At 40.6% G+C, this 24,963-nt stretch overlaps 1 protein-coding gene across 3 annotated transcripts in view; it reads left to right on the forward strand.

Annotated features, from left to right (window-relative positions):
- Positions 1–1,649: 1,649 nt before the first annotated feature.
- PACC1 (proton activated chloride channel 1) overlaps positions 1,650–24,963 on the forward strand; it is a 55,847-nt gene continuing 32,533 nt past the window's right edge. The window contains exons 1-2 of one of the 3 annotated variants that reach the window (XM_037824331.1): positions 1,650–1,815; positions 5,145–5,241. In XM_037824331.1, the coding sequence (XP_037680259.1) occupies positions 1,780–1,815; positions 5,145–5,241 (133 nt within the window). In that variant the 5' untranslated portion in view covers positions 1,650–1,779. The remainder of the gene's footprint in view (positions 1,816–5,144; positions 5,242–24,963) is intronic. The other 2 variants (XM_037824321.1, XM_037824326.1) reach the window with 2 other exon arrangements.

Below are 24,963 nucleotides of genomic sequence, written 5' to 3' on the forward strand. Positions count from 1 at the left end.
TATCTCCTTCAAATGTGGAAGCCCATAATTTTCCAGTTGGGTTACAACAAGAAGAGTAGAGAGTGTCGAAAGACAAATCAGAGTCAAGTTTGCAGACTGTAGCATTTTATTCAGGACACCAGAGTTTTGCTGCAGCAAGGGAAGCCAGACCACTCGCAGAAAGGGAAGTAATTTCGGGATTCTAGGTATGGTAAAGGATTTTTATAGATATAAAGAGGAAGTTAGCTTGATTCCTATTGATTGGGTGAGGGTTTGTCTGTCTTTTGGGGGCCGGTTTAAAAGTAGGTGGGCTTTATTTTGTATTACACCAAACATAAAACTAGGGGCTTGATTGGCTACCTGGCCGCTGTGGTGGGATTTTCAAATTTCAAAAGATACCAAGAAGAAACTCAAGAGGGAGTTCAAAGAGAAAGTAGGGCACCATTTTTGTTGTTGTTTTTGTTTTTGTTTTGTTTTGTTTTTTGTTTTTTGCTCTGAGGGGTCCCTAGGGCTTCCTCTACATAATTTTATGAAGAGGAATGAGAAGGCTGAAATAGATTTCTCAGGTTTCTTCCAGTTCTTAGATTCTATGATTGTGTAACTTGTTCTGTCAACCACTCATATTAATAGAGAAAGAAACTTCATTAGTTGGTTGCAGTTTGTTTGTTTTGGCAAGCAACTGTTACATGAAATTCCTGGAATAAGCGTTTGATTCATTCATTTAACAAACATTTGTTGAGTGCATACATATATTGTTCCATTTAATAAATGTAAGAAGAGAAAGGTGGAAGGAGGGTGGTCAGGAGAGGGGATGGGGCCTTCACTGCTGCACCAGGAGGTCCAGGGTGCTACTGTGCTTGCCTCTGAGGGAAGAGGCCCCAAGGGGCCTGAGTGGAGGGCGTTGCAGTGTTGCAGCACACAAAGCAGCTTTCACCTAGGCATAAGCAGCCTCCGTCTGCTTCATGACTGAGCAGCCAAGGCTGCCATGAAGATCAGCTGCTTATGCAGTGGGAGAAGAGGAAGATGCCAAGTCCTTGCTGCCACAGGGCTAACACCCAATTAGCATTCTAAGGTGAAGAGAGGAGGACTTAGAGAATCACAAGACGTTTGAGTGAGGGGCAGAGCTAGGACAAGACTTTAGAGGTTCTGATTCCAGGTGTCTGCCCCAGGAATCCTGAAAAGAACATATAATCTGAGGCCATTCCTGTATTAAACAGTATTCACTTGATCCCTCCCTGCCGTCCACCCCACCCCCATTGCCCTTTCTGCATCAAGGCACCTTAGTGTCCCCCCTGTGTTAAATAGGGAGAAAAATGTCCCCGTTTCAGTGTTCCTTGAAAGGTCAAGGGCACAATATGTGTGAAAGTGCTTTGAAACATACAAAGTGCACTCCAGACATTTGTTACCATTATAAACCACCAAGGCAGGCTTCCTCTTGCAATAGATTAAGCCTCCTACCCGTCTGACATGACCCCTTGTTCCACCTTCCACTCATTTTCTCCTTCCCTCCCCCTCTAACAAAAAGAGGAAGTGAGAAATGAGGAGGCCCAGTAACGCGCAGGCTTCGCCTCCCCAGTGGTGCCGCGAGTCGCCTCCCAAACAGAACTACATTTCCCAGCAACCCTTTCGCGGCTCCTGGGGCGGCAGGGATGAGGCGCATGTGCCGAGCGCCGCCCCGCCTCGTCTCGGGGACGTCCCTCCGAGCCGGTTTCGCCCGCAAGTCGCCGGGCACTGGCCGCAGCCTTTCTCCTGTCTCCGGGCCGCGGCGGGCTCAGGTGTGTCTTAGCTCCGGTTAGTGCCATGATCCGGCAGGAACTCTCCACAGCCTACCAGGAGGTAAGACGGAGTGGAGGAGCAGAGACAAAGTTTCTTGTGAGGAGGAGGACCGCGGGCTCCCGGGCGTCTTGGCGGGTGGGGTGAAGGGGGCGTCCGGACCGCGTGCGGTTCCGAGGAGCGGGGTGAGTGCGGCGGGGGAGGGGTCTCCGGGTGCAGAGGAGCTGGCGCACAGGAAGGAAGCTGGGTGGTGAGCGGGCGCCGAGCCTGCTCCGGATGCTGCGGGTTGGTCGTTTGGCGGAGGGATGGAGGCGGACACTCCGAGCCGCGACCCTTAAGCAGCAGGTGAATGATTAAAGCCGCTCCGGGCCCAGCTGGCAGTGCTGCCGTCTTGGTGCGGGACCCTGGGTGGCCCCGAGGAACCTGTGTTCTTGGCAACAAGTGGAGGCGCCCGCGCCCTCTTCCTAGCGAGCGGAGATGTACGGTCGGCGTCCACCGTGCTCCAAGCCCAAGGCCTTCCGTCCCCAGCGGCTGGTTAATGACAGAGATAATTGCATCTTGTTTTGCTGACCTATTAACTTTGAAAAAGTGCATTCACTGACCTTGCTGTTTTTGAACCCTCTCTCCTTCTCCAGTCTCACCTCTTCCCACAACTTTAACTATCACCTTCCACTTCTTTGTCTCGAGCTACAAGCTGCGGTTCCAGCTTTCCCCTCAAACCAGCTCTTCCTCCTGACTCCTCCAACTCTGTTGGTTACCCCTCTCTTCCTCCCTTTAGACTCCAAATCTTGGTCGTCTTTGGTAAACTTCCTCCCCTGTTCCTCTCCACCGTATCCCCTTCACTTACCAAGTCCAGGCAGTTCTGCATCCTCAGTCCTTTTCCAGTTTGTGTCCCTGTTTCTGCTGTACCACCTGAGTGTGCTACTGTTACCCCTACCTCCTGTCTCTCCCGTTACTGTCCAGATTCGTTTTGATGCCCTGCCTGGATCCGAGAGCATTCATTTTTTCATAGACCTTATGCTGCCCTTGATCTGCCCAGAACAGTATAGATTTCTCCAGCAAGCTTTCAAAGCCCTGTACAGCTCTGCAGCTATATTGCTCATGACCTTCACCATCTCGTCACCCACCTAGGCTCTGGTCATGCTGGAAACTCACTGTTTAATAAAAATGTGCATGTACTTGCATCATTTCTAATCTTTAACCCCCTCCCAAGCTCTGTTGGTTAAAATTCCCCCATTATTAAAGGGCCAGCTTAAGTTCCACATTTTCCATGGGCACTGACTTTCCAGTGTAGCATTTTGCCTGTTCTCATATAAATTTGCTGCTTTCTATCCTGACCAGTTGCTACTGATATATATTTCTCCCTTCTGTAAACAATTGTGATTCACGTAAGAACATTGTGGACTATATAAATCAGGTTATTTAGTCCTCCAGTAGAAGGGAAAGCTGAGTTGAAGACAAATGAAACTTGTCTAAGGCTTACCATTTTATGGTGTAGAACCTGGGCTGGAATCCGGCCTTGGGACAGATTTCTGTATTTCTCCTCCCTTCCTCTCTACTTTCTTCATCCAAAAGGAGCCTTATAGATTTTAATCAGTGCTGTGGGTTCCATGTTCCCTAGATGCAGAGCTCTAGATAGTGAGGGAATCCTGGGGAATGAGACATGTCTTTCTCTGACTCTGAATTTTTCGGATGCATAGAGTAGAGCAGAGCAGGTAGATACTAGAGCTTTGAAATTAAAAAGCCCAGTATTGTTCTGGTTCTGCCTCTTGCCATTTCTGTGACTTATGTCTAGTCATTTAACTTCTCTGAGCCTTGTAATGAATATAATGATAGAGTCTACCTCATAAGGTTGTTCTGAGGGTTAGATGAGTTGGTATGTGGAAGGTGCGTAATTCTGTGCCTGGCAGGTGGAGACCTCTTAGTGAATGATGGCTCTTGTTAACAAGGTGCAAGGAGTTCCTGTTTCAGGGAGGCTTAAGGGCCCTGACTTAACAGGACCATGTCCCTTACCCATACACACTAGCCTGTAGTATCTCCTCACCTAGTAGGGCTCCTAAAATGTTTGTTAAAATATCTGCAGTTGTCCTGCTTACAGGGGTAAGGTCAGGGGTGGAGTCAGTGTTCTTTGGGGTCACCTCCATTGTGAAAAGCACTGGAAGGGCCCCTCCCCTTGGCTTCTTCAGAAGCCTGTTCTGAAGTCCTTGTATCTGGACGACTTCAGAGGAATAAGGCTGCCCAGAGAATGGCCTGCATTGTTCTTGCCTGGATCATCTTGAGAATGAGCATAGCTCCGAGTTAGGTTTTATGACTGTGGTGGTGGGACAGGTAAGAAAGTGGGTTCACTGTGGCTACAAGTAGCCAGGTAGGGAACTGGGAAATGAAGGTGTTGCCACCTGGGTCAGGTTGATCAACTGGGAGTGGCTTGGATCAACGAACCTTGGGCCTTCCCAGCACTAACAACGTGAGGCACTAGTGTGGGCTGCCTGTAATCTCCATTCCCTTTGACCAGCAAGAGTGATGGGGACTTCTTTATCTGTATTCCATTAGAGGCCTTCTCCAGCCTCCCAGCCCTCTCCCCATGTTTTTTTATTTTCTTTTGGGTTTGGAGGACTTTAATCTGGTGATTTTGCCTGATTATAAGGGACAAGAGTAGAAGGGTAGAGGAAGACAGGAGAATAAGAGGTGCATAAGAGTGTTATTTTAACTCAAGTCACTTGGAGGGGAATTTTTAATGAAAACGTCTTGAGACTTCATCGAAACTGTGAGCCATGGAAATGCCCCTAGGAAGTTAGTTGGGAAAGTTAGCTCCTCTCCCTGATCCCAATTCTTTGATAGCTCCTCCTCTAAACTTTGGTCTTGGACTTTTGCCCTCCGCCCCAATCCTTTGGAGATTTGTTGGCTATCAATATATCCCTCCTGCCCTTCTACCCTTCTCAGTGGCAAATTTTTCTCTGTTTGACAGGTGAGAACACTGATGAAGTGAGGTTGAGGTTGCCTGCTACCAGGCTGCTAATTAGCATCTGTTCTTGGAATGCATTGCGCTCCTCATTTTGTCTTGCTGTTTGCAGCTTGGAGAGCTCTGATGCCAACTTCATTGTTCCCTTTGTTCTATTGGGAGACCCTCAGCCACATTCCTCCTCCTTTAGGAAGTGGGTAGGACCAACTTGGACTTGACTCCTGGTTCCATCTTTTACTGGGCTCTATGGCTGTGGGAAGTTGCTACTTGACTTTTCTGAGCTTCAGTGTCCTCATGGAATTGGTATAACAGACCTTAAATCATGTGATTATTGTGACAATTAAGTGAGAGGCAGCTTCTGCTTTCTTATTCTATTCTAGAAAAAGAAGGCTGATATAGCTGACCTGTTTGCCCTCTTTGTTTCTTCCTTCAGCTGAGTGAGGAGTTGGACCAGGTGGTTGAGAATTCAGAGCAGGCAGATGAGCAGGAAAAGGACACGGTCAGAGTCCAAGGTCCTGGTGTCTTACCAGGTAAGTGGGTTCAGTGCTGGGGCTAGAAGTGCTGGAAAATGGTGTTACCGCAGTAAATTGCTGTTACCGCAGCTGCAGGCCCCAGTCCAGACATTTTGCCAGCTGGGTACCTGTGGGAAGAAGGAGCCCCCCTGCCTTGAGCCTTGGTGTCAGATCTCAACTATTGCCTTAGCTTTAAAGCTATACATATTTAACCAGCCTTGGGACAGAAGATACCTTCAGGCCAGTTCTGCTACTGTTTTGTATCCCAGTTTGGTTCTCAGAGATGCAGAACTTACCTCCCGAGGCCAGGCCATTGGATACAACAGCAAGGACTTTGGGCGTCTGCTCTTCCCTTCTTACTTCCCTAGGGAGCTACTAACAGTTGAATCTCTAATGTCCAGGTCACTGCCCAGAGATCTCTGGGAGGCTGTCTGCTAAGCCCCACTTCCCAGACTTCAGGCCTCCAGCTTCATTGCCCCGATGTGTGGTCAGAATCCCATCAGTCGTTTGTCCTCTTATGGAGCCTCTCAGCAACATTCACTTTTTCCTCCTGGACATATTCTGCTCTCAATTTCTTTTACCGCTTAGGCCTCTCCTTCCAGACTCCTTTGCAGAGTCATTCTCCAGCTCTTGGGTGTTAAATCTTTGCCTTTGAACGTCTTCTCTCACTCTCTACTCTCCTCCTGGGTGAATTTACCCAGGCCTCCTGGTGAGTCACTACTTCCTCACACATGAATCACGTGTTTACATCTTTAATCTGTAAACTCCAGACCTATATATCCTATATATCCAACTGTCCAGTGACACCTCTGCTTAAATGTGTCATGGGTACCTCTTTTGATTTGCTAAAGCTGCTGAGATGCAGTATACCAGAAATGGACTGGTGTTTAACAATGGGGATTTATTAGGTTATGAGGTACAATTCTAAGGCTGTGAAAATGTCCAAGTTAAGGCATCAAAAAAAGGATACCTTCTCTGAAGACAGGCTGCCAACATCAGGCTGCCAACATCTGGGACACCTCTGTCAGATAGCAGGGCATGTGGCTGGCATCTGCTGGTCCTTCGCTCCTGAGTTTTGTTGCTTTCCACTCTGATTCCAGCGGCTTCCTCTGTTGGCCCACTGTTAGCTCCTCCACGGCTTTTCTCTCTTAGCTTTCTCCAGTCTTCTCTGGGTGTTGCTCTTTCTGAGCTCTCAGGGCTTTTTCTGTCTTTTATCCTCATAAAGGACTCCAGTAAAGGTTAAGACCCACCTTGAATTGGGTGGATTACATCTCAGTTGGAATAAACTAATCAAAAGGTCCCACCCGCAATAGGTCTGCACCCACAGGAATGGATTAAAAGAACGTGGCATTTTCTGGGGTACATAACAGCTTCAAACCAGCACAGTATCCTGAACTCCACAGTCCAAAATTGACTTCATGATCTCTCCACTCTCACCTTAGTCCTCTTCCACTCTTCCCTGTTTCAGGAATGGTACCACCATACTTCCTGTTGAACCTCAGAGTCGTCATTCTTTGTTTTTAATTTAAATTAATTTATCTGTAAACTTTCTTGTCTTAAAAAAAATTCGCAAACCATACAGTCATCCACAATGTACAATCAGTTGTTCATAGTACCATTATATAGTGTGCATTCATCACCACAATCCATTTTTGAACATTTTCATTACCACACAAAAAAATAAGAATAAAAATTCAAGTAAAAAAAGAGCACACAAAACATCCCATACCCCCCATCCCTCCCTATAATTCATTTACTTTTTATCCTCATTTTCCTGCTCGTCTGTCCATATACTGGATAAAAGGAGGGGGAGCCACAAGGTTTTCACGGTCACTCGGTCACACCATATAAGCTATATAGTTACACAATCATCTTCAAGAATCAAGGCTACTGGGTTGCAGTTCATCAGTTTCAGGTATTTCCTTTTAGCTGTACCAATACACTAAAAACGGATATCTATATAACGCATAAAAATAACCTCCAGAATGACCTCTTGACTCCATTTGAAATCTCTCAACCACTGAAACTTTATTTTGTTTCATTTCTCTTCCCCCTTTTGGTCCAAGAAGGCTTTCTCCATCTCATGATGCCAGGGCCACGCTCATCACTGCGAGTCATGTCCCACGTTGCCAAGATTTACACCCCTGGGAGTCATATCCCACATGGGGTGGGGGGGGGGCAGTGAGTTTACCTGCTGAGTGGGCTTAGAGAGAGGCCACATTTGAGCAACAAAGAGGATCTCTGGGGGGAGATTCTTAGGCACAATTTCAAGTAGGCTTAGTCTCTCCTTTGCAGTAGCAAACTTCGTGAGGGCAAGCCCCAAGATCTAGGGCTTGGCTTTCTAAATTTTCCATTTGTGTTCCTCTTTTCAGTTCTATCAAGTATATACCCAGTAATGGAGTTGCAGGACCATATGGCAATCCGTCCTTAGCTTCCTATGGAACTACCACCCTGCCCTCCACATGGGCTGCACCTTTCTGCTTCCCCACCAACAGTGATTAGGTACATCCCTTTCTCCACATTTTCTCCAGCACTTGTATCCCTCTATTTTTAACAGATTTATTCACACACCATACATTCCATCCTAAGTGAACAATCAAAGGTTCTCAGTCTAATCACATAGTTAAGCATTCACCACCACTATCTATATGAGGACATTAAAAACTTTCTTTTGATACAATTTGAAACTTAACAGGGTAACTGCAAAAATAATAACAAAATCCATACAGAGAATGCCAGCAAACCCCCTCCCCGAGATACCAGTATCCACCAATTTTAACACATATACCACATTTGCCATATCATTCTACCTGTGTGTCTGTGTCCTGTCTTTTCTAAACATTTTGAGAGTAGGTGGTTCATATCATGTTCCTTGAACACGTAATACTTTTCCAAAAAACAAGGACATGTACTTCTAAGTATAGTTATCAAGTTTAAGACATTTAATATTTATATAAAGCTTATATTCTAAAATTATATTCGTTTTGAGCTTTTTCCCTCCATTGTTAGATCCTATCCAAGATCATGTTTTGCTTTTAATTCTCAGTGACCCTTTGTTGGCTTTTTTTTTTTTTTCATTTTAGTATACAACATAAACTTTCCCATCTCAAGCACTACCAAGCACACCAGTGGGATTAATCACAATTTACAGTGTAGTGCTACCCTTACTGCTGTCCGTTACCAGAACTTTCCCATTATCCCAAATTGAAACTTGACAGCCATTGTGCATTAGCTCTCCCTTCACCCTTCCCACCACCACTAGTAACTTGTGCTCTCTGGCTTTATGTGTTGCATATCCTAGCTATTTCATATAAGTAGACTCATACAATTATCTGTCCCTTTGTGTCTGATTTATTTGACTTAACATGATGTCTTCAGGGTTCACCCATGTAGTGGTATAACAGAACTTCATTCCTTTTTAAAGCTGAGTAATATTCCATTGTTTGTATACGCTACATTTTGTTTATCTCTTCATGTGCTGATGGACATTTGGGTTGCTTCTACCTTTTGGCTATTGTGGATAATGCTGCTATGCTGTGGACACTGGTGTACAAATATCTGTTTGAGTCCTTGCTTTCAGTTCTTTTGGGTATTTACCTAGAAGTGGGATTGCCACTTTACTTAGGAACTGCCAAACTGTTTTCTATAGTAGTTTCACCATTTTTTCATTCTCGCCAACAATGTACGAGTGGGTTCCTGTTTCTCCACATCCTTACCAGCATTTCTTTTTTTTTGGTTTTTAAAATAATGGCCATTCTGATGTGTGTAAAGTGGCATCTCATTGTGATTTTGATTTCTGTTTCCCTAATGGCTAATGATGTTGAGCATCTTTTCATTTGCTTATTGGGCATTTGTATGACTTTGGAGAAATACCTATTCAAGTCCTTTATATGTTTTTTTGCTTAGTTTTTTTTTCTCACCATTTTTTTTTTATTGGCGCACTTGTAGGTTTACAAAAAAATCATGCAGAAAATGCACAGTTCACGTATAACCCACTCGTTTTCCCTAATACTAATGTTTTGCATTAGTGTGATGCTTTTGTTACAATTGATGAAGTATTGTTATAACTATATTATTAACAATAGTCCATAGTTACGTAAGGGTTCATTTTTTTTCTTTTTAATGCAATTTTATTGAGATATATTCAGACATCATACAATCCATCCAAATTATACAATCAGTGGCTCACAGCATCATCACATAGTTGTGTGTTCACACAACAGTCTATTTTAGAACATTTTCATTACTCCAGGAAAAAAATAAAAAAAGAGAAAACCCCAAACATCCCATACCACTTATCTTACCCTATCATTGACCCCTAGCATTGGTGTGGTACATTTGTTACTGTTGATAAAAGAATATTAAGATATTACTGTTAACTATAGTCTGTAGTCTGCAGTGGATGTGTTTTTCCCACATACCACTCTATTATTAACTCTGTAATAGTTTCTTACATTTGTTCTAGTTCATAGAGGAAATTTTTAATATTTGTGCTGTTAATCACAGTCATTGTCCACAAGATTTACTGAGTTTATAGTCCCATGTTTTAACCTCTCGCTTTCCTTCTGGAGACGTAAACTTTCCCTATCAACCTCATTCACACACAGTCCAGCACTTATGATCAAAATGATGTGCTGTCATCACCTTTATCCATTTCCACTCATTTAAATCCAATCTAATTAAAAATTTTATGCTTCTTAAACAACTTCTCCCCATTCTCTAGCCTCATTCTATCTCCTGGTCACCTATATTTTAGAGTATGTCTGTAAGTGTACAAAGTATAATTAGTTCATATTAGTGAGATCATACAGTAATTGTCCTTTTGTGTCTGACTTATTTGACTCAACATATGTCCTCAAGGCTCATCCATGTTGTATGTGTCAGGACTTCATTCCTTCTTACTGCTGAATAATATTCCGTTGTATGTATATATCCTATTTTGTTTATCCATTCATCAGTTGATGGACACTTGGATTGTTTCCATCTTTTGGCAATTGTGAATAATGCTGCTGTGAACATTGGTGTCTAAATATCTGTTTGCATCCCTGCTTTCCATACTTCTGGGTATATACCTAATAGTGGATTGCTGGATCATATAGCAGTTCTATACTTAGCTTCCTGAGGAACCGCCAGACCATCTTCTACAGTGTCTGTACCATTTTACATTCCCATCAGCAGTGAATTAAGTGTTCCTGTTTCTCCACATCCTCTTCAACACTTGTGGTTTCCTGTTTGTTTAATAGGTGTGAAATGATATCTCATGGTGGTTTAGATTTGCATTTCTCTAATAGCTAGTGAAGATGACAATCTTTTCATGTGTTTTGTAACCATTTGTATTTCTTCTTTGGAAAATGTCTGTTCATATCTTTTGGCTATTTTTTAAATGTATCAGTTGTCTTTTATAATTGAGTTGTAGGGTTTCCTTATATATTCTGGGTGTCAAACCCTTATGAGATAAGTGGTTTCCAAATATTTTCTCCCTTTGAGTCAGCTGCCTTTTCACCCTTCTGACAAAGTCCTTTGAAGCACAAAAGTATTCAGTTTTGAGGAGGCCCCATTTATCTGTTTCATTGCTTGTGCTTTGGGTGTAAGGTCTAAGAAACCACCACATACCACTAGGTCTTAAAGATGCTTCCCTACATTTTCTTCTAGAAGTTTTATGGTATTGGCTCTTGTATTTAGGTCATGATCCACTTTGAGTTAATTTTTATATAGGATGTGAGATAGGGCTCCCCATTCATTCTTTTGGATATGGATATCCATTTCTCTTAATACCATTTATTGAAGAGACTGTTCTGTCCCAGTTGAGTGGACTTGGCAGCCTTGTCAGATATCACTTGGCCATAGATGTGAGGGTCTGTTTCTGAACTGTCAATTCCATTACATTGATCAATATGTCTGTCTTTATGCCAGTACCACTGCTGTTTTGACCACTGTAGATTTGTAAGATGCTTTAAAGTCTGGAAGCTTGAGTTGTCCCACTTCATTCTTCTTTTTCAAGATGTTTCTGGCTATTTGAGGCCCCTTATCTCCCAAATAAATTTGATAATTGGCCTTTTGATTTCTGCAAAGTAAGCCGTTGAAATTTTGATTGGTATTGCTTTGAATCTTTAAATCAATTAGGGGAGAATTGATATCTTAATGAGTTAGCCTTCCAATCCATGAATGTGGAATGTCTTTCCATTTATTTAGGTCTTTGATTTCATTAGCAAAGTTCTGTAGTTTTCTGACTATAAGTGTTTTACATTCTTGGTTGAGTTGTTTCTTTGATTCTTTGAGCTGCTATTGTGAATGGAATTTTTTTCTTGATTACCTCTTTGGATAGCTCACTACTGGTATATAGAAACACTACTGATTTTTTTTTTATTTAAACTTTTTTTATTGTGAAATATATAAACAGAAAGGAGATAACTGTCAAAGTATAGTTTAACAAGTAGTTAGAGAGCAAATTTCAAAGTATGGGTTAAAGTTCTACAATTTCAGTTACTTCCTTCTAGTTATTCTAATACACTTGAGACTAAAAAAAAATCTATACAGTGTTTCAGTAATCATAATCCTTTGTTAAATCCTATCTTGTTTGTTGCTTCTCCTCCCTCTCATTTGATCACTGTCTCAATCTTCAGGGTTATCTAGGCAATCACCACTCTAACTTGTTCATATTGAAAAGGGTGTTGACATTATGGGGAAGGGGGATGCAGCTGGTTGATGTTCTTAAAGAGACTGGTGCCTCTAGGTTTTGGGACTTATTTGGCATAGGAACAAACTGGAGGTTTTCAGTTTCTGAAAAACGAGCTTAGTGAGTGAAACTTTAATGGAGTTTCAGATAGAGACCTGAGTATTCTTTAGGATTTTCGGGAGTACTGTTTGTTGGAGCTTGGCATACTGTGGTAATCTGAAATACCTAGCTGAAGCTTGCATAAGAATAACCTCCAGAATAGCCTCTCCACTCTATTTGAAATCTCCTAGCCACTGAAACCTTATTTTGTTCCATTTCTTTTCCCCACTTTGGTCAAGAAGGCATTCTCAATCCCATGATGCCAGGGCCAGGCACATTCTTGGGAGTCATGTCCCATGTCGCCAGGGAGATTCACACCCCTGGAAGTCATCTCCCATATAGGGAGGAGGGTAATTAATTTATTTGCAGAGTTGGGCTTAGAGAGAGGCCACATCTGAGGAACGAAAGAGGTTCTCTGGACATGACTCTTAGGCATAATTATAGGTAGGCTTAACTTTCCTTTTACAGAAGTAAGTTTCATAAGAGCAAACCTCAAGATCAAGGACTTATTATGATATCACATAGCATATATTCTGTCCAAAATAAACACTCAGTGTCTCACATTATCCTCATTGAGTTGTACAGTCATCATCACTTTCAATTTTGGACTATTATATAACCCCAAACACCCCATAACTCTTTATCACCCCCAAATTATTTATACCACTCTGTGGTTAACCCTTTGTACAAGTGTCATACATTTGAAGTAGATCGTGCAAGAACTTATTTATATTTGTAGTCTGTGAGATACATGACTTTAAACAACCCCTTTCAGTCGTGTTCACTTTCAGTGCAGCACTGGTACTTAAAATCCCATTAATGACCTGTCATCACCACTATCCCATACCTTTAAGTTCAACCTCATTAACAAATTTTCATATTAGGTAATCACTCCCTCTTCTCTAGCTTTTGTCTATCCCTATGTCCCCGATATTCTACATTTTAAAACTGATTTTACATTATTTAGGGTGTTAATATTAGTGATGTACAATATCTCTTCTTTTGTGTCTGGCTTATTTCACTCAGCATTATGTCTTCAAAGTTCATCCATAATTGCCATATGTTTCAGGACCTTGTTCTTTCTTACTACTGCATAGTATTGCATCATTTGTATATACCACATTTTGTTTATCTACTCGTCTGTTGAAGGACCCTTGGATTGTTTCCATCTCTTGGCAGTTGTGAACAGTGCTGCTGTGAACATAGGTGTGCAAATATCTGTTCATGTCACTGCTTTCACATCTTTTGGGTTTATATTGAGTAGTGGAATTACCGAGTCGTAGGGCCGCTTGATATTTAGTTTTCTGAAGAACCACCAAATTGTCTTCCACAGCAGCCATACCATTATACATTCCCACCAGCAATGAATAAGAGTTCCAATTTCTCCACACCCTCTCCCACATTTGTAGTTTCCTGTTAGTTTAATGGCAGCCATTCTTACTGGTATGAGATGATATCTCGTGATTTTAATTTGCATTTCCCTAATAGCTAATGAGGATGAACACTTTTTCATGTGCTTTTTAGCCATTTGTATTTCCTTTCAGAAAAATGTCTTTTCGTATCTTGTGCTGTTTTACATTGGGTTGTTTGTACTTTTGTCATTGAGTTGTATGATTGCTTTTATATATACTGGCTATCAGTCTCTTATCAGATATATGGTTTTCATATATTTTCTCCCATAGAGTTGGCTGCCTCTTTATCTTTTTTACAAAGTCCTTTGAGGCAGAGAAGCATTTGATTTTGAGGAGTTTCCATTTATCTATTTTTTCTTTTGCTGCTTGTCTTTGGGTGTAAGGTCTAAGAAGCTACCTCCTGTTACTAGGTCTTGAAGCTGTTTCCCTGTACTATCTTCTCGGAGTTTTATGGTACTGGTTTTTATGTTTATATTTAGATCTTTGATCCACTTTGTGTTAATTTTTGTATAGGGTGTGAGGTAGGGATCCTCTTTCATTCTTTTTTTTTTCTTTTTTTTTTTTTTTTCATTTTTATTGAGATTGTTCAGATACCATACAATTATCGAAAGATCCAAAGTGTACAATCACTTGCCCCTGGGTACCCTCATACAGCTGTGCATCCATCACACTTAATTTTTGTTCAATTTTTAGAAACTTTTCATTACTCCAGACAAGAAATAAAGTGAAAGATGAAAAAAGAAAAAAAGAAAAGGAAACTCTAAACCTCCCCTATCCCTAACCAACCCCCCTCAATTGTTGACTCCTAGTATTGATATAGTACGTTTGTTACTGTTCATGAAAAAATGTTGAAATACTACTAACTGTAGTATATAGTTTGTAATAGGTATATAGTTCTTCCCTATATGCCCCTCTATTATTAACTTCTAATTGTATTGTCATGAAGTGATTTCTAGTATTTCTACAGTTGTTCATGGACATCGCCCACCATAGGATTCAGTTTTATACATTTCCATCTTTTGACCTCCAACTTTCCTTCGGTGACATATATGACTCTGAGCTTCCCCTTTCCACCTCATTCACACACCATTCGGCACTGTTAGTTATTCTCACATCTTGCCACCAACACCCCTGTTCATTTCCAAACATTTAAGTTCATCCTAATTGAACATTCTGCTCATACTAAGCAAGAGCATCTACATTTCTTCCACAAGGCAGGAGAGAGAGTCAAAGAAGGTAGAGAGGCAAAAGAAAGAGGAAACAAAAAAAAAGACAGCTAGGAAGCAGCAAAAGGAAAAATAACCTTAAATCAAAGTAGAATAAAGAATCAGACAATACCACCAATGTCAAGTGTCTAACATGCCTCCCCTATCCCCCCCTCTTATCTGCATTCACCTTGGTATATCACCCTTGTTACATTAAAGGAAGCATAATACAATGATTCTATTAGTTACAGTCTCTAGTTTATGCTGATTGCATCCCTCCCCCAATGCCTCCCCATTTTTAACACCTTGCAAGGTTGACATTTGCTTGTTCTCCCTCGTAAAAGAACATATTTGTACATTTTATCACATTTGTTGAATACTCTAGATTTCACCAAGTTACACAGTCCCAGTCTTTATCTTTCCTCCTTTCTTGTGGTGTCTCACATGCTCCCCGTCTTTCTCTCTCAACCGTATTCATAGTTACCTTTGTTCAGTGTACTTACACTGTTGTGCTACCATCTCCCAAAATTGTGTTCCAAACCACGCACTCCTGTCTTCTATCACCCTGTAGTGCTCCTTTTAGTATTTCCTGTAGGGCAGGTGTCTTGTTCACAAAGTCTCTCGTTGTTTGTTTGTCAGAAAATATTTTGAGCTCTCCCTCATATTTGAAGGACAGCTTTGCTGGATACAGGATTCTTGGTTGGCGGTTTTTCTCTTTCAGTATCTTAAATATATCACACCACTTCCTTCTTGCCTCCATGGTTTCTGCTGAGAGATCCGCACATAGTCTTATTAAGCTTCCTTTGTATGTAATGGATTGCTGTTCTCTTGCTGCTTTCAGGATTCTCTCTTTGTCTTTGACATTTGATAATCTGATTATTAAGTGTCTTGGCGTAGGCCTATTCATATCTCTTCTGTTTGGAGTATGCTGCGCTTCTTGGATCTGTAATTTTATGTCTTTCATAAGAGATGGGAAATTTTCATTAATTATTTCCTCTATTATTGCTTCTGCCCCCTTTCCCTTCTCTTCTCCTTCTGGGACACCAATGATACGTACATTATTGTACTTTGTTTCATCCTTGAGTTCCTGGAGACGTTGCTCATATTTTTTCATTCTTTTCTCCATCTGCTCCTTTGCGTGTAGGCTTTCATGTGTTTTGTTCTCCAGTTCCTGAGTGTTTTCTTCTGCCTCTTGAGATCTGCTGTTGTATGTTTCTATTGTGTCTTTCATCTCTTGTGTTGTGCCTTTCATTTCCATAGATTCTACTAGTAGGTTTTTTGAACTTTTGATTTCTGCCGTATACATGTCCAGTGCTTCCTTTACAGCCTCTATCTCTTTTGTAATATCTTCTCTAAACTTTTTGAATTGATTTACCATTAATTGTTTAAATTCCTGTATCTCAGTTGAAGTGTACGTTTGTTCCTTTGACTGGGCCATAACTTTGTTTTTCTTAGTGTAGGTTGTAATTTTCTGTTGTCTAGGCATGGTTTCCTTGGTTATCCAAATCAGGTTTTCCCAGACCAGAACAGGCTCAGGTCCCAGAGGGAAGAAATATTCAGTATCTGGTTTCCCTGAGGGTGTGTCTTAGAAAATTGCTCCATCCTTTGATGCCTCGGGTCACTGTGCTTTTCTGCCCAGCAGGTGAGGCCTGTTAGCCTATAATTCTTGACTGGTGTGAGGAGGTATGGCCGTGTTCCCCCAGGCTCTGGGGTCTGGTTCTGAATGGAAAGGGCCCCACCCCTTTCATCCTAGAGAAGACAGACCCCTCAGGTGGAGGTCATCAGCATTTCAATGGTCTCGCTCTCTGTGGTGTCTCCACCCTTCCCAGAGTCACAGCCCTGGAAACTGAAAATGACTGGGGCTTTCTCCACTGAGCCAAAAAAGAAACAGATAGTTCCTTCAGACCCAGTCCAAGGCAACCCTCTGGCTCTCCCAGGTCAGCCGTCACCCAAAGCCTCTGTCTGTTTTTTGGGGCTGCGTACCTGTAGTGAGCAGTTCACACTCGCTACTTAAAACTCCAGGTGGAGCTCAGCTGAGCTGTATTCGCTTGCTGGGAGAGAGCTTCTCTGTGGCACCATGTGGCTCTGCAGCTCGGGCTATGGGGGAGGGGGTCTCCCGACCTGGTTCCGCAGGTTTTACTTACGGATTTTATGCTGTGTTCTCGGGCATTCCTCCCAATTCAGGTTGGTGTATGATGAATGGATGGTCTCGTTTGTGCCCCCGCAGTTATTCTGGATTATTTACTAGTTGTTTCTGGTTTTTTGTAGTTGTTCCAGGGGGACTACTTAGCTTCCACTCCTCTCTATGCCGCCATCTTGCCCGAGTCCACTCTTTCATTCTTTTGGATATGGATATCTGGTTCTCCCAGTCTCATTTGTTGAAGAGACCATTCTGTCCCAGTTCAATGGATAATATCAGTTGACTATAGATCTGGGAGTCTATCTCTGAACTCTCAGTTTGATTCCGTTGATCAATATGTCTATCTTTGTACCAGTACAATTCTGTTTTGACCTCTGTAGCTTTAAATAGTAGGCTTTAAAGTCAGGGAGTGTATGTCCTCCGACATTGTTCTTTTTTAGGATGTTTTTGGCAATTCGAAGCCCCTTTCCCTAGCAAATAAATTTGATAACTAGTTTTTCCAAGTCTACAAAGTAGGTTGTTGGAATTTTGATTAGAATTGCCTTGACTCTCTAGATCAATTTGGGTAGAATTGACATTTTAATGATGTTTAGTCTTCATGTCCATGAACTTGGAATATCTTCCCACCTATTTAGGTTTTTGATTTCTTTTAGTAAAGCTTTGCCATTTTCTCATGAGAGGTCTTTTACATTCTTGTTTAAGTTTATTCCTAGATACTTGATTCTTTTAGTTGCTATAGTGAATGGAATTTTTTTTTAAATTGCCTCTTCGGTTAGGTCATTGCTAGTGTATAGAAACATTACTGATTTTTGCACATTAATTTTGTATCCTGCCACTTTGCTGAATTTGTTTATTAGCTGAAGTAGGTTTGTCATCCGTTTCTCAGGCTTTTCCAGTTATGGATAATATCATCTGCTAATAATGAAAGTTTTCCTTCTTCCTTTTGAATTTCAGTGCCTTTTCTTTTTCTTGCCTAATTGCTCTAGCTAGAACTTCTAGCACGATGTTGAAAAATAGTGGTGACAGCAGGCATTCTTGCTCTTAGAGGGAAGACTTTCAGTCTCACCACTGAATATTATTCTGGCTGTGGGTTTTTCATATTATGCCCTTTATCATATTGATGATGTTGCCTTCAATTCCTACCTTTTGAAATGTTTTTTTTTTTTAATCAAGAAGGATGCTGAATTTTGTTGAATGCTTTTTCAGCATCTATTGAGATGATCATATGATTTTTGTCTTTTGATTTGTTAATGTGTTGTATTATATAAATTGTATTATATTTATTTCCTTATGTTGAACCACCTTTGCAGGCCTGGAATGAACCCCACTTGGTTGGAGTGTATAATTCTTTTAGTGTGCATTTGGATTTGGTTTGCAAGTATTTTGTTGAGAATTTTTACATCTGTATTCATTAGGGAAATTGGCCTGTAGTTTTCCTTTCTTGCAGTATCTTTATCTGGTTTTGGTATTAGAGTGATGTTAGCTTCATAAAATGAGTTCGGTAGTGTTCATTTTACTTCAATTTTTTGAAAGAGTTTGAGCAGCAGTGGTGTTAATTCTTTTTGGAATATTTGGTAAAATTCCCCTGTGAAGCCATCTGTACCTGGGCTTTTCTTTGTAAGAAGATTTTAAATGACTGATTGGATCTCTTTACTTGTGATTGGTTTGTTAGGTCTTTTATTTCTTCTCAAGTCAGTCTAGGTTGTTCATGTGTTTCCAGGAAATTATCTGTTTCCTCTAAGTAGTTTGTTTGTGTACGTTTGTACATAGTATCCTCTTAAGATTTTTTTCATTTCTTCTGAATCCATAGTAATGATCACTCTCTCATTTCTGATTTCATTCATTTAATTCTTCTGTTTTTGACATTGTCAATCTAGCTAAGGGTTTGTCAATCTAGTTGATCTCAAAGAACCAACTTTTGGTTTTATTCTCTTTAGTGTTTTTTGTTGTTGTTCTCAAGGTCATTTAATTTTGCTTTAATTTTTCTTCTCCTTGCTTTTGGGTTAATTTGCTGTTCTTTCTCTGGCTTCTTCAGATGTTCAGTTAGGTCTTTGGTTTTAGCTCTTTTTTCCTTTTTTAACATAGGCATTTAGAGCTATAAATTTCCCTGTTAGCACTGCCTTTGCTTTATCCCATAGGTTTTGATATGTTGTATTCTTGTTTCATTCATCTCAAGATACTGATTTCTCTTGCAGTTTTTTCTTTGACCCACTGATTGTTTAGGAGCGTTGTACTGGTTTGAATGTATTATGTCCCCCAGAAAAAGCCGTATTCTTTGATGCAATCTTGTGGGGCAGACATATTAGTGGGGATTAAGTTGGAATGTTTGGATTAGGTTGTTTGCATGGAAATGTGCCCCACCCAATTGTAGGTGATAACTCTGATGAGATATTTCCATGGAGGCATGGCCCCACCCATTCAGGGTGGGCCTTGATCAGTGGAGCCATATAAATGAGCTGACGGGCAGAAGGAAGTCAGTGCAGCTGTGAGTGACTCTTTGAAGAGGAGCTTCAGCCAAGAGGGACACTCGGAAGAAAGCACAGGAGCTGCAGATGAGAGACAGTTTGAAGAGGGCCCTTGAAAGCAGACTCTTGCTCCAGAGAAGCTGAGAGAGAACAAATACCCCAAGTGCAACTAAGAGTGACATTTTTGAGGAACTGCAGCCTAGAGAGGAACGTCCTGGGAGAAAGCTGTTTTGAAACCAGAACTTTGGAGCAGACACCAGCCACATGCCTTCCCAGCTAACAGGTTTTCCAGACACCATTGGCCATCCCCCGGTGAAGTTACCTGATTGCTGATGTGTTACCTTGAATGCTTCATGGCCTTAAGACTGTAACTGTGTAACCAAATAAACCCCTTTTATAAAAGCCAATCCGTCTCTGGTATTTTGCATTCTGACAGCATTAGCAAACTAGAACAAGTGTGTTGTTTAACCTCCATGTATTTGTGAAAGTTGTGGTTCTTTGGTGGTTATTGATTTCTAGCTTCATTCCTTTATGGTCAGAGAAAATGCTTAGAATAATTTTAGTCTTTTTAAATTTATTGAAACTGTTTTGTACCCCAGCATATGATCTACCCTAGAGAACGTTCCATTAACACTTGAGAAGAATGTATATCCTGGTGTTTAGGATGCCGTGATCTATATATGTCTGTTAGGTCTACATCATTTATCACATTGTTCAGATTCTCTGTTTCCTTTTTGTTCCTCTGGCTAGTTGTTCTAGCTATAGAAGAAAGTGGTGTCTTGAAGTCTCCCACTATTACTCTAGAAATGTGTATTGTTCCCTTCAGTTTTGCAACTGTTTGCCTCATGACTTTGGAGCTCCTTGATTGGGTAATATTAAATATGAAGATTTTAAATATTTATGATTGTTATTTCTTCTTGGTGAATTGTCCCTTTTATTAACGTATAGTGTCCTTCCTTATCTCTTATGTTATCTTTGCATTGAAAATCTATTTTGCTGCTATTAGTTTAGCTACTCCTGCTTTCTTTTGGCTACGGCTTGTGTGGAATATTTTTTTCCCATCCTTTCATTTTCAATCTGTTTGTGTCCTTGGGTCTATGTTGAGTTTCTTGTAAACAGCATACAGATGGATCATACTTTTTAATCCTTTCTACCAATCTGTTTCTTTTAATTGTAGAGTAATTTGATATCTAGTTTTCTGAGAAACTACCAGAATGTCTTCCACAGCAGCTGTACCATTATACCTTCCCACCAGCAACGAATAAGAGTTTCAATTTCTCCACATCCTCTCCAGCATTTGTAGTTTCCTGTTTGTTTAATGACAGCCATTCTTATTGGTATGAGATGGTATCTCATTGTGATTTTGATTTCCCTAATAGCTAGTGAAGATGAACATTTTTTTGTGTGCTTTTTAGCCATTTTGTATTTCCTCTTTGGAAAAATGCCTTTTCATACCTTTGTCCATTTTATAATTGGGCTGTTTGTACTATTGTTGTTGAGTTGTAGGATTTCTTTGTATTTGCAGGATATCAGTCTCTTATCAGATATATGATTTCCAAATATTTTCTCCCATTGAGTTGGTTGCCTCGTCACCTTTTTGACAAATTCCTTTGAGGCACAGAAGCTTTTGATTTTGAGGAATTCCCAATTATCTATTTTTTCTTTTGTTGCTTGTGCTTTGGGTATACGATCTAAGACGCTACCTCCTAATACTAGGTCTTGAAGATGTTTCCATATATTCTAAGAGTTTTATTGTACTGTCTCTTATATCCACTTTGAGTTAATTTATCTTTGATCCACTTTGAGTTAATTTTTTTATAGGGTGTGAGGTGTATGGGGTTCTCTTTCATTCTTTTGGATATGGATATCCTATTCTGCCAACCGCGTTTGTTAAGAGACTGTTCTGTCTCAGCTCAGTTGATTTGGGGGCCTTATCAAAAATCAGTTGACCATAGATTTGGGGGTCTATTTCCGAACTCTGTTTGATTCCATTAATCAGTATATCTATCTTTATGCCAATACTATACTGTTTTGACCACTATGGCTTTATAGTAGGCTTCAAAGTCTGAAAGTGTAAGTCCTCCCACTTCATTCCTCTTTTTTTAGAATGTTTTGGCAATTTGAGACCCCTTTCCCTTCCAAATAAATTTGATAACTAGCTGTGATGGTTAGGTTTATGTGTCAACTTGGCCAGGAGACCCAGCTGACTGGTCAAGCAAACACTGGCCTAACAGTTGCTGTGAGGAGGTTTGAGGCTGGTTAATAAACCAACAGGCTGGTTTATTAAATCATCAGTCAATTGACTGCAGCTGTGACTGATGACTCACCAAAGGGTGTGCCTTCCACAGTGAGAGAATGCAATTGGCTGGATTTAATCCAATTAATCAGTTGAAGATTTATAAGCAAGACAGATAGCGGCCCTTCACCACTTCTTCGGCTGCCCAGTGAAGCATTTCCTGAGGAGTTTGTCGAAGTTGCCGGTTCGTTTCCTGAGGAGTTCATCGAACACATTTGTCGAAGATCCCAGTTCATTTCCTGAGGAGTTCGTTGAAGTTGCCGGTTCGTTTCCTGAGGAGTTCATCGGACATCTTCCTTGGAGTTGACAGTTTGTTGACGGCTCTACAGAATTTGGACTCATGCATACCCACAGTTGCGTGAGTCACTTTTACAATTTGATAATCAGAGACACCTCTCATTGATTCTGTTTCCCTAGAGAACCCTAACTAATACACTAGCTTTTCTGAATCTGCAAAATAGGTTATTGGAATTTTGATTGGAATTTTGTTGAATCTTTAGATCAGTTTGGGTAGAATTGACATCTTAGTGATGTTTAGCCTTCCTATCCATGAACATGGAATATCTTCCTGCCTCCTTAGGTCCCCTTTGATTTCTTTTAGTAAAAATTTGTAATTTTCTCTGTAGAGGTCATTTACATCCTTGGTTGAATTTATTCCCAGGTACTTGATTTTTTTAGTTGCTATTGTGAATGGACTATTTTTTTTTTTTTTTTTTTTTTTTGATTGTCTCTTCTGTTAGGTCATTATTAGTGTATAGAAACATTTCTGACTTATTTGCGTTAATCTTGTATCCCACCTGTGCCAGTTTGTATATATTATGTCCCCCAGAAAAAGCCATATTCTTTAATGCAGTCTTGTGAGGGTAGACATTAATCTTTTGATTGAGTGTTTCCATGGAGATGTGACCAAATCAACTGTGGGCAAAACCTTTGATTAAATTATCTCCATGGAGATATGGGCCTTGCCCATTCAATTTGGGTCATAATTAAATCACTGGAGTCCTATAAGAGAGGAACATTTTGGAGGGGAGCTAAGAGAGACATTTTGTAAATGGCCATTGAAAGCAGATGCTTGCTGATGTTTTGAGATGGTAGCCCGAAGTTTGCCCTGGAGAAGCTAAGAAAGGATCCCCAGATGCTTAGAGAGAAACACCCTGGGAGAAAGAGGCAAGGACGCTCAGGAGCTTGGAGAGAGGAGCTGAAACACAACCCGGGACCAGCAGATGCCAGCCATGTGCTTTTCCAGTTAACAGCGGTGTTCTGGATGCCATTGGCCATTCTGCAGTGAAGGTATCATCTTCTTGACACCTTAGTTTGGACACTTTTATGGCCTTAGGACTGTAAGTTTGTAATCATATAACCCCCCTTCATAAAAGCCAATCCATTTCTGGTGTTTTGCATAACGGCAGCATTAGCAAACCAGAACACTGGCACTCTGCTGAATTTGTATATATAAGATCATATCATCTGCAAATAATGGCAGTTTTACTTCTTCCTTTCCAGTTTGTATACCTTTTATTTCTTTGTCTTGTTGAGTTGCTCTGACTAGAATGTCTAGCACAATGTTGAATAATAGTGGTGACAATTTGCACTGTTGGCTCATCCCGATCTTAGGGAGAAGGCTTTCAGTCTCTCACCATTGAGTGCTATGCTGGCTTTGGGTTTTTCATATGTGCCTGTTCCAGGTTTTCTAATGCTGCCATGTTGTAAAACACCAGAAATGGATTGGCTTTTATAAAGGGGTTTATTTGGTTACAAAGTCAGAGTCTTAAGGCCATAAAGTGTCCAAAGCAAGGCATCAGGATTCAGGTACCCTCACTGGAGGATGGCAGGTGGCATCCAGAAAGCCTCTGTTAGCTGGGAAGGCACGTGGCTGGTGTCTGCTCCGGAGTTCCGGTTTCAAAAGGGCTTTCTCCCAGGTCGTTCCTCTCGAGGCCGCAGCAGCGAGCTCCTTCTGTCTGAGCTTCTTATATAGTGTATTTCAGTGATTTAATTAAGAGCCACCCTGAATGGGCAGGGTCCATACCTCCATGGAAAATATCCAATCAAATTTTTCACTCATAGTTGATTGAGTCACAGCTCCATGGAAACAAATCAATCAAAGGATTCCAACCTATCAACACTAATACATCTGGCCCCACAAGATTGCATCAAAGAACATGGTGTTTTGGGGGACAGAATACATCCAAACTGGCACATGCCACCCCCTGGACCCCAAAATGACATGATCTTTCCATATACAAAATACATTCAACCCATCACAGTATCACAGAAACTTAAATCATTTCAGTAACAATACGTAAGTACAAGATCTTATCAAAATCATTTACAGGTATGGTCTGTCCTAAGTCTGAATTCTCCTGTAGCTGTAGACCTGTGAAACTCAGAATGTTACCTGCTACCAATATACAAAGGAGGGACAGTCATAGGATAAACATTCCCATTATCATAAGGAGAAACAATGTATGGATGGATGAGTAGAAAAATGGGGACAAAAACTAAATGAAAAATAGGGTGGGATGGGGGGATGATTTGGGTGTTCTTTTTTACTTTTATTTTTATTCTTATTTTTATTCTTTCTGGTGTAAGGAAAATGTTCAAAAATTGATTGGGGTAATGAAATGCACAACTATATGATGGTGCTGTGAACAGTTGATTGTACATCATGGATCATTGTATGGTATGTGAATATATCTCAGTAAAACTGAATTTATAAAAAAAAATAAATCCCCTTGAAAAAAAAGGGGGGATGTTGAATTTTGTCAAATGCTTTTTCAGTGTCTATCGGGATGGTCATTTGATTATTCCCTTTCAATTTGTTAATGTGTTGTATTACATTGATTGATTTTCTTATATTGAACTACCGTTGCATGCCAGAAATGAACGCACTTGGTTGTGTTGTGTAATTCTTTTAATGTGCCTTTGAAGTCGATTTGCAAGTATTTTGTTGAGAATTTTTGCTTCTGTATTTATTAGGGACATTGGACTGCAGTTTTCCTTGTATTTTTATCTGGTTTTGATATTAGAGTGATATTGGCTTCAAAAATGAGTTATGTGGTATTCTTTTTACTTCAGTTTTTTTAAAGAGTTTGAGCAGGAATGGTGTTGATTCTTTTTGGAAAGTTTGGTAAAATTCCCTTGTGAAGCCATCTGGCCCTGGGTTTTTATTTGTAGTTAGATTTTTGATGACTGTTTGGATCTCTTTCCTTGTGATTGGTTTGTTGTGGTTTTCTATTTCTTCTTGGGTCAGTCTAGGTTATTCATGTGTTTTCATGAAATTATCCATTTCCTCTAAATTGTCTAGCTTGTTGGCATGCAGTTGCTCATAGTATCCTCTTAATGATTTATTTATTTAAATGTCTTCTGTATCCATAGTGATTACCCAGCTTTCATTTCTGATTTTCTTTATTTGGGTCTTCTCTCTTTTTGGCTTTGTCAGTCTAGCTA

Source organism: Choloepus didactylus, chromosome 2, assembly GCF_015220235.1.
Source record: "Choloepus didactylus isolate mChoDid1 chromosome 2, mChoDid1.pri, whole genome shotgun sequence".
In the NCBI taxonomy this organism is placed as follows: domain Eukaryota; kingdom Metazoa; phylum Chordata; class Mammalia; order Pilosa; family Megalonychidae; genus Choloepus; species Choloepus didactylus.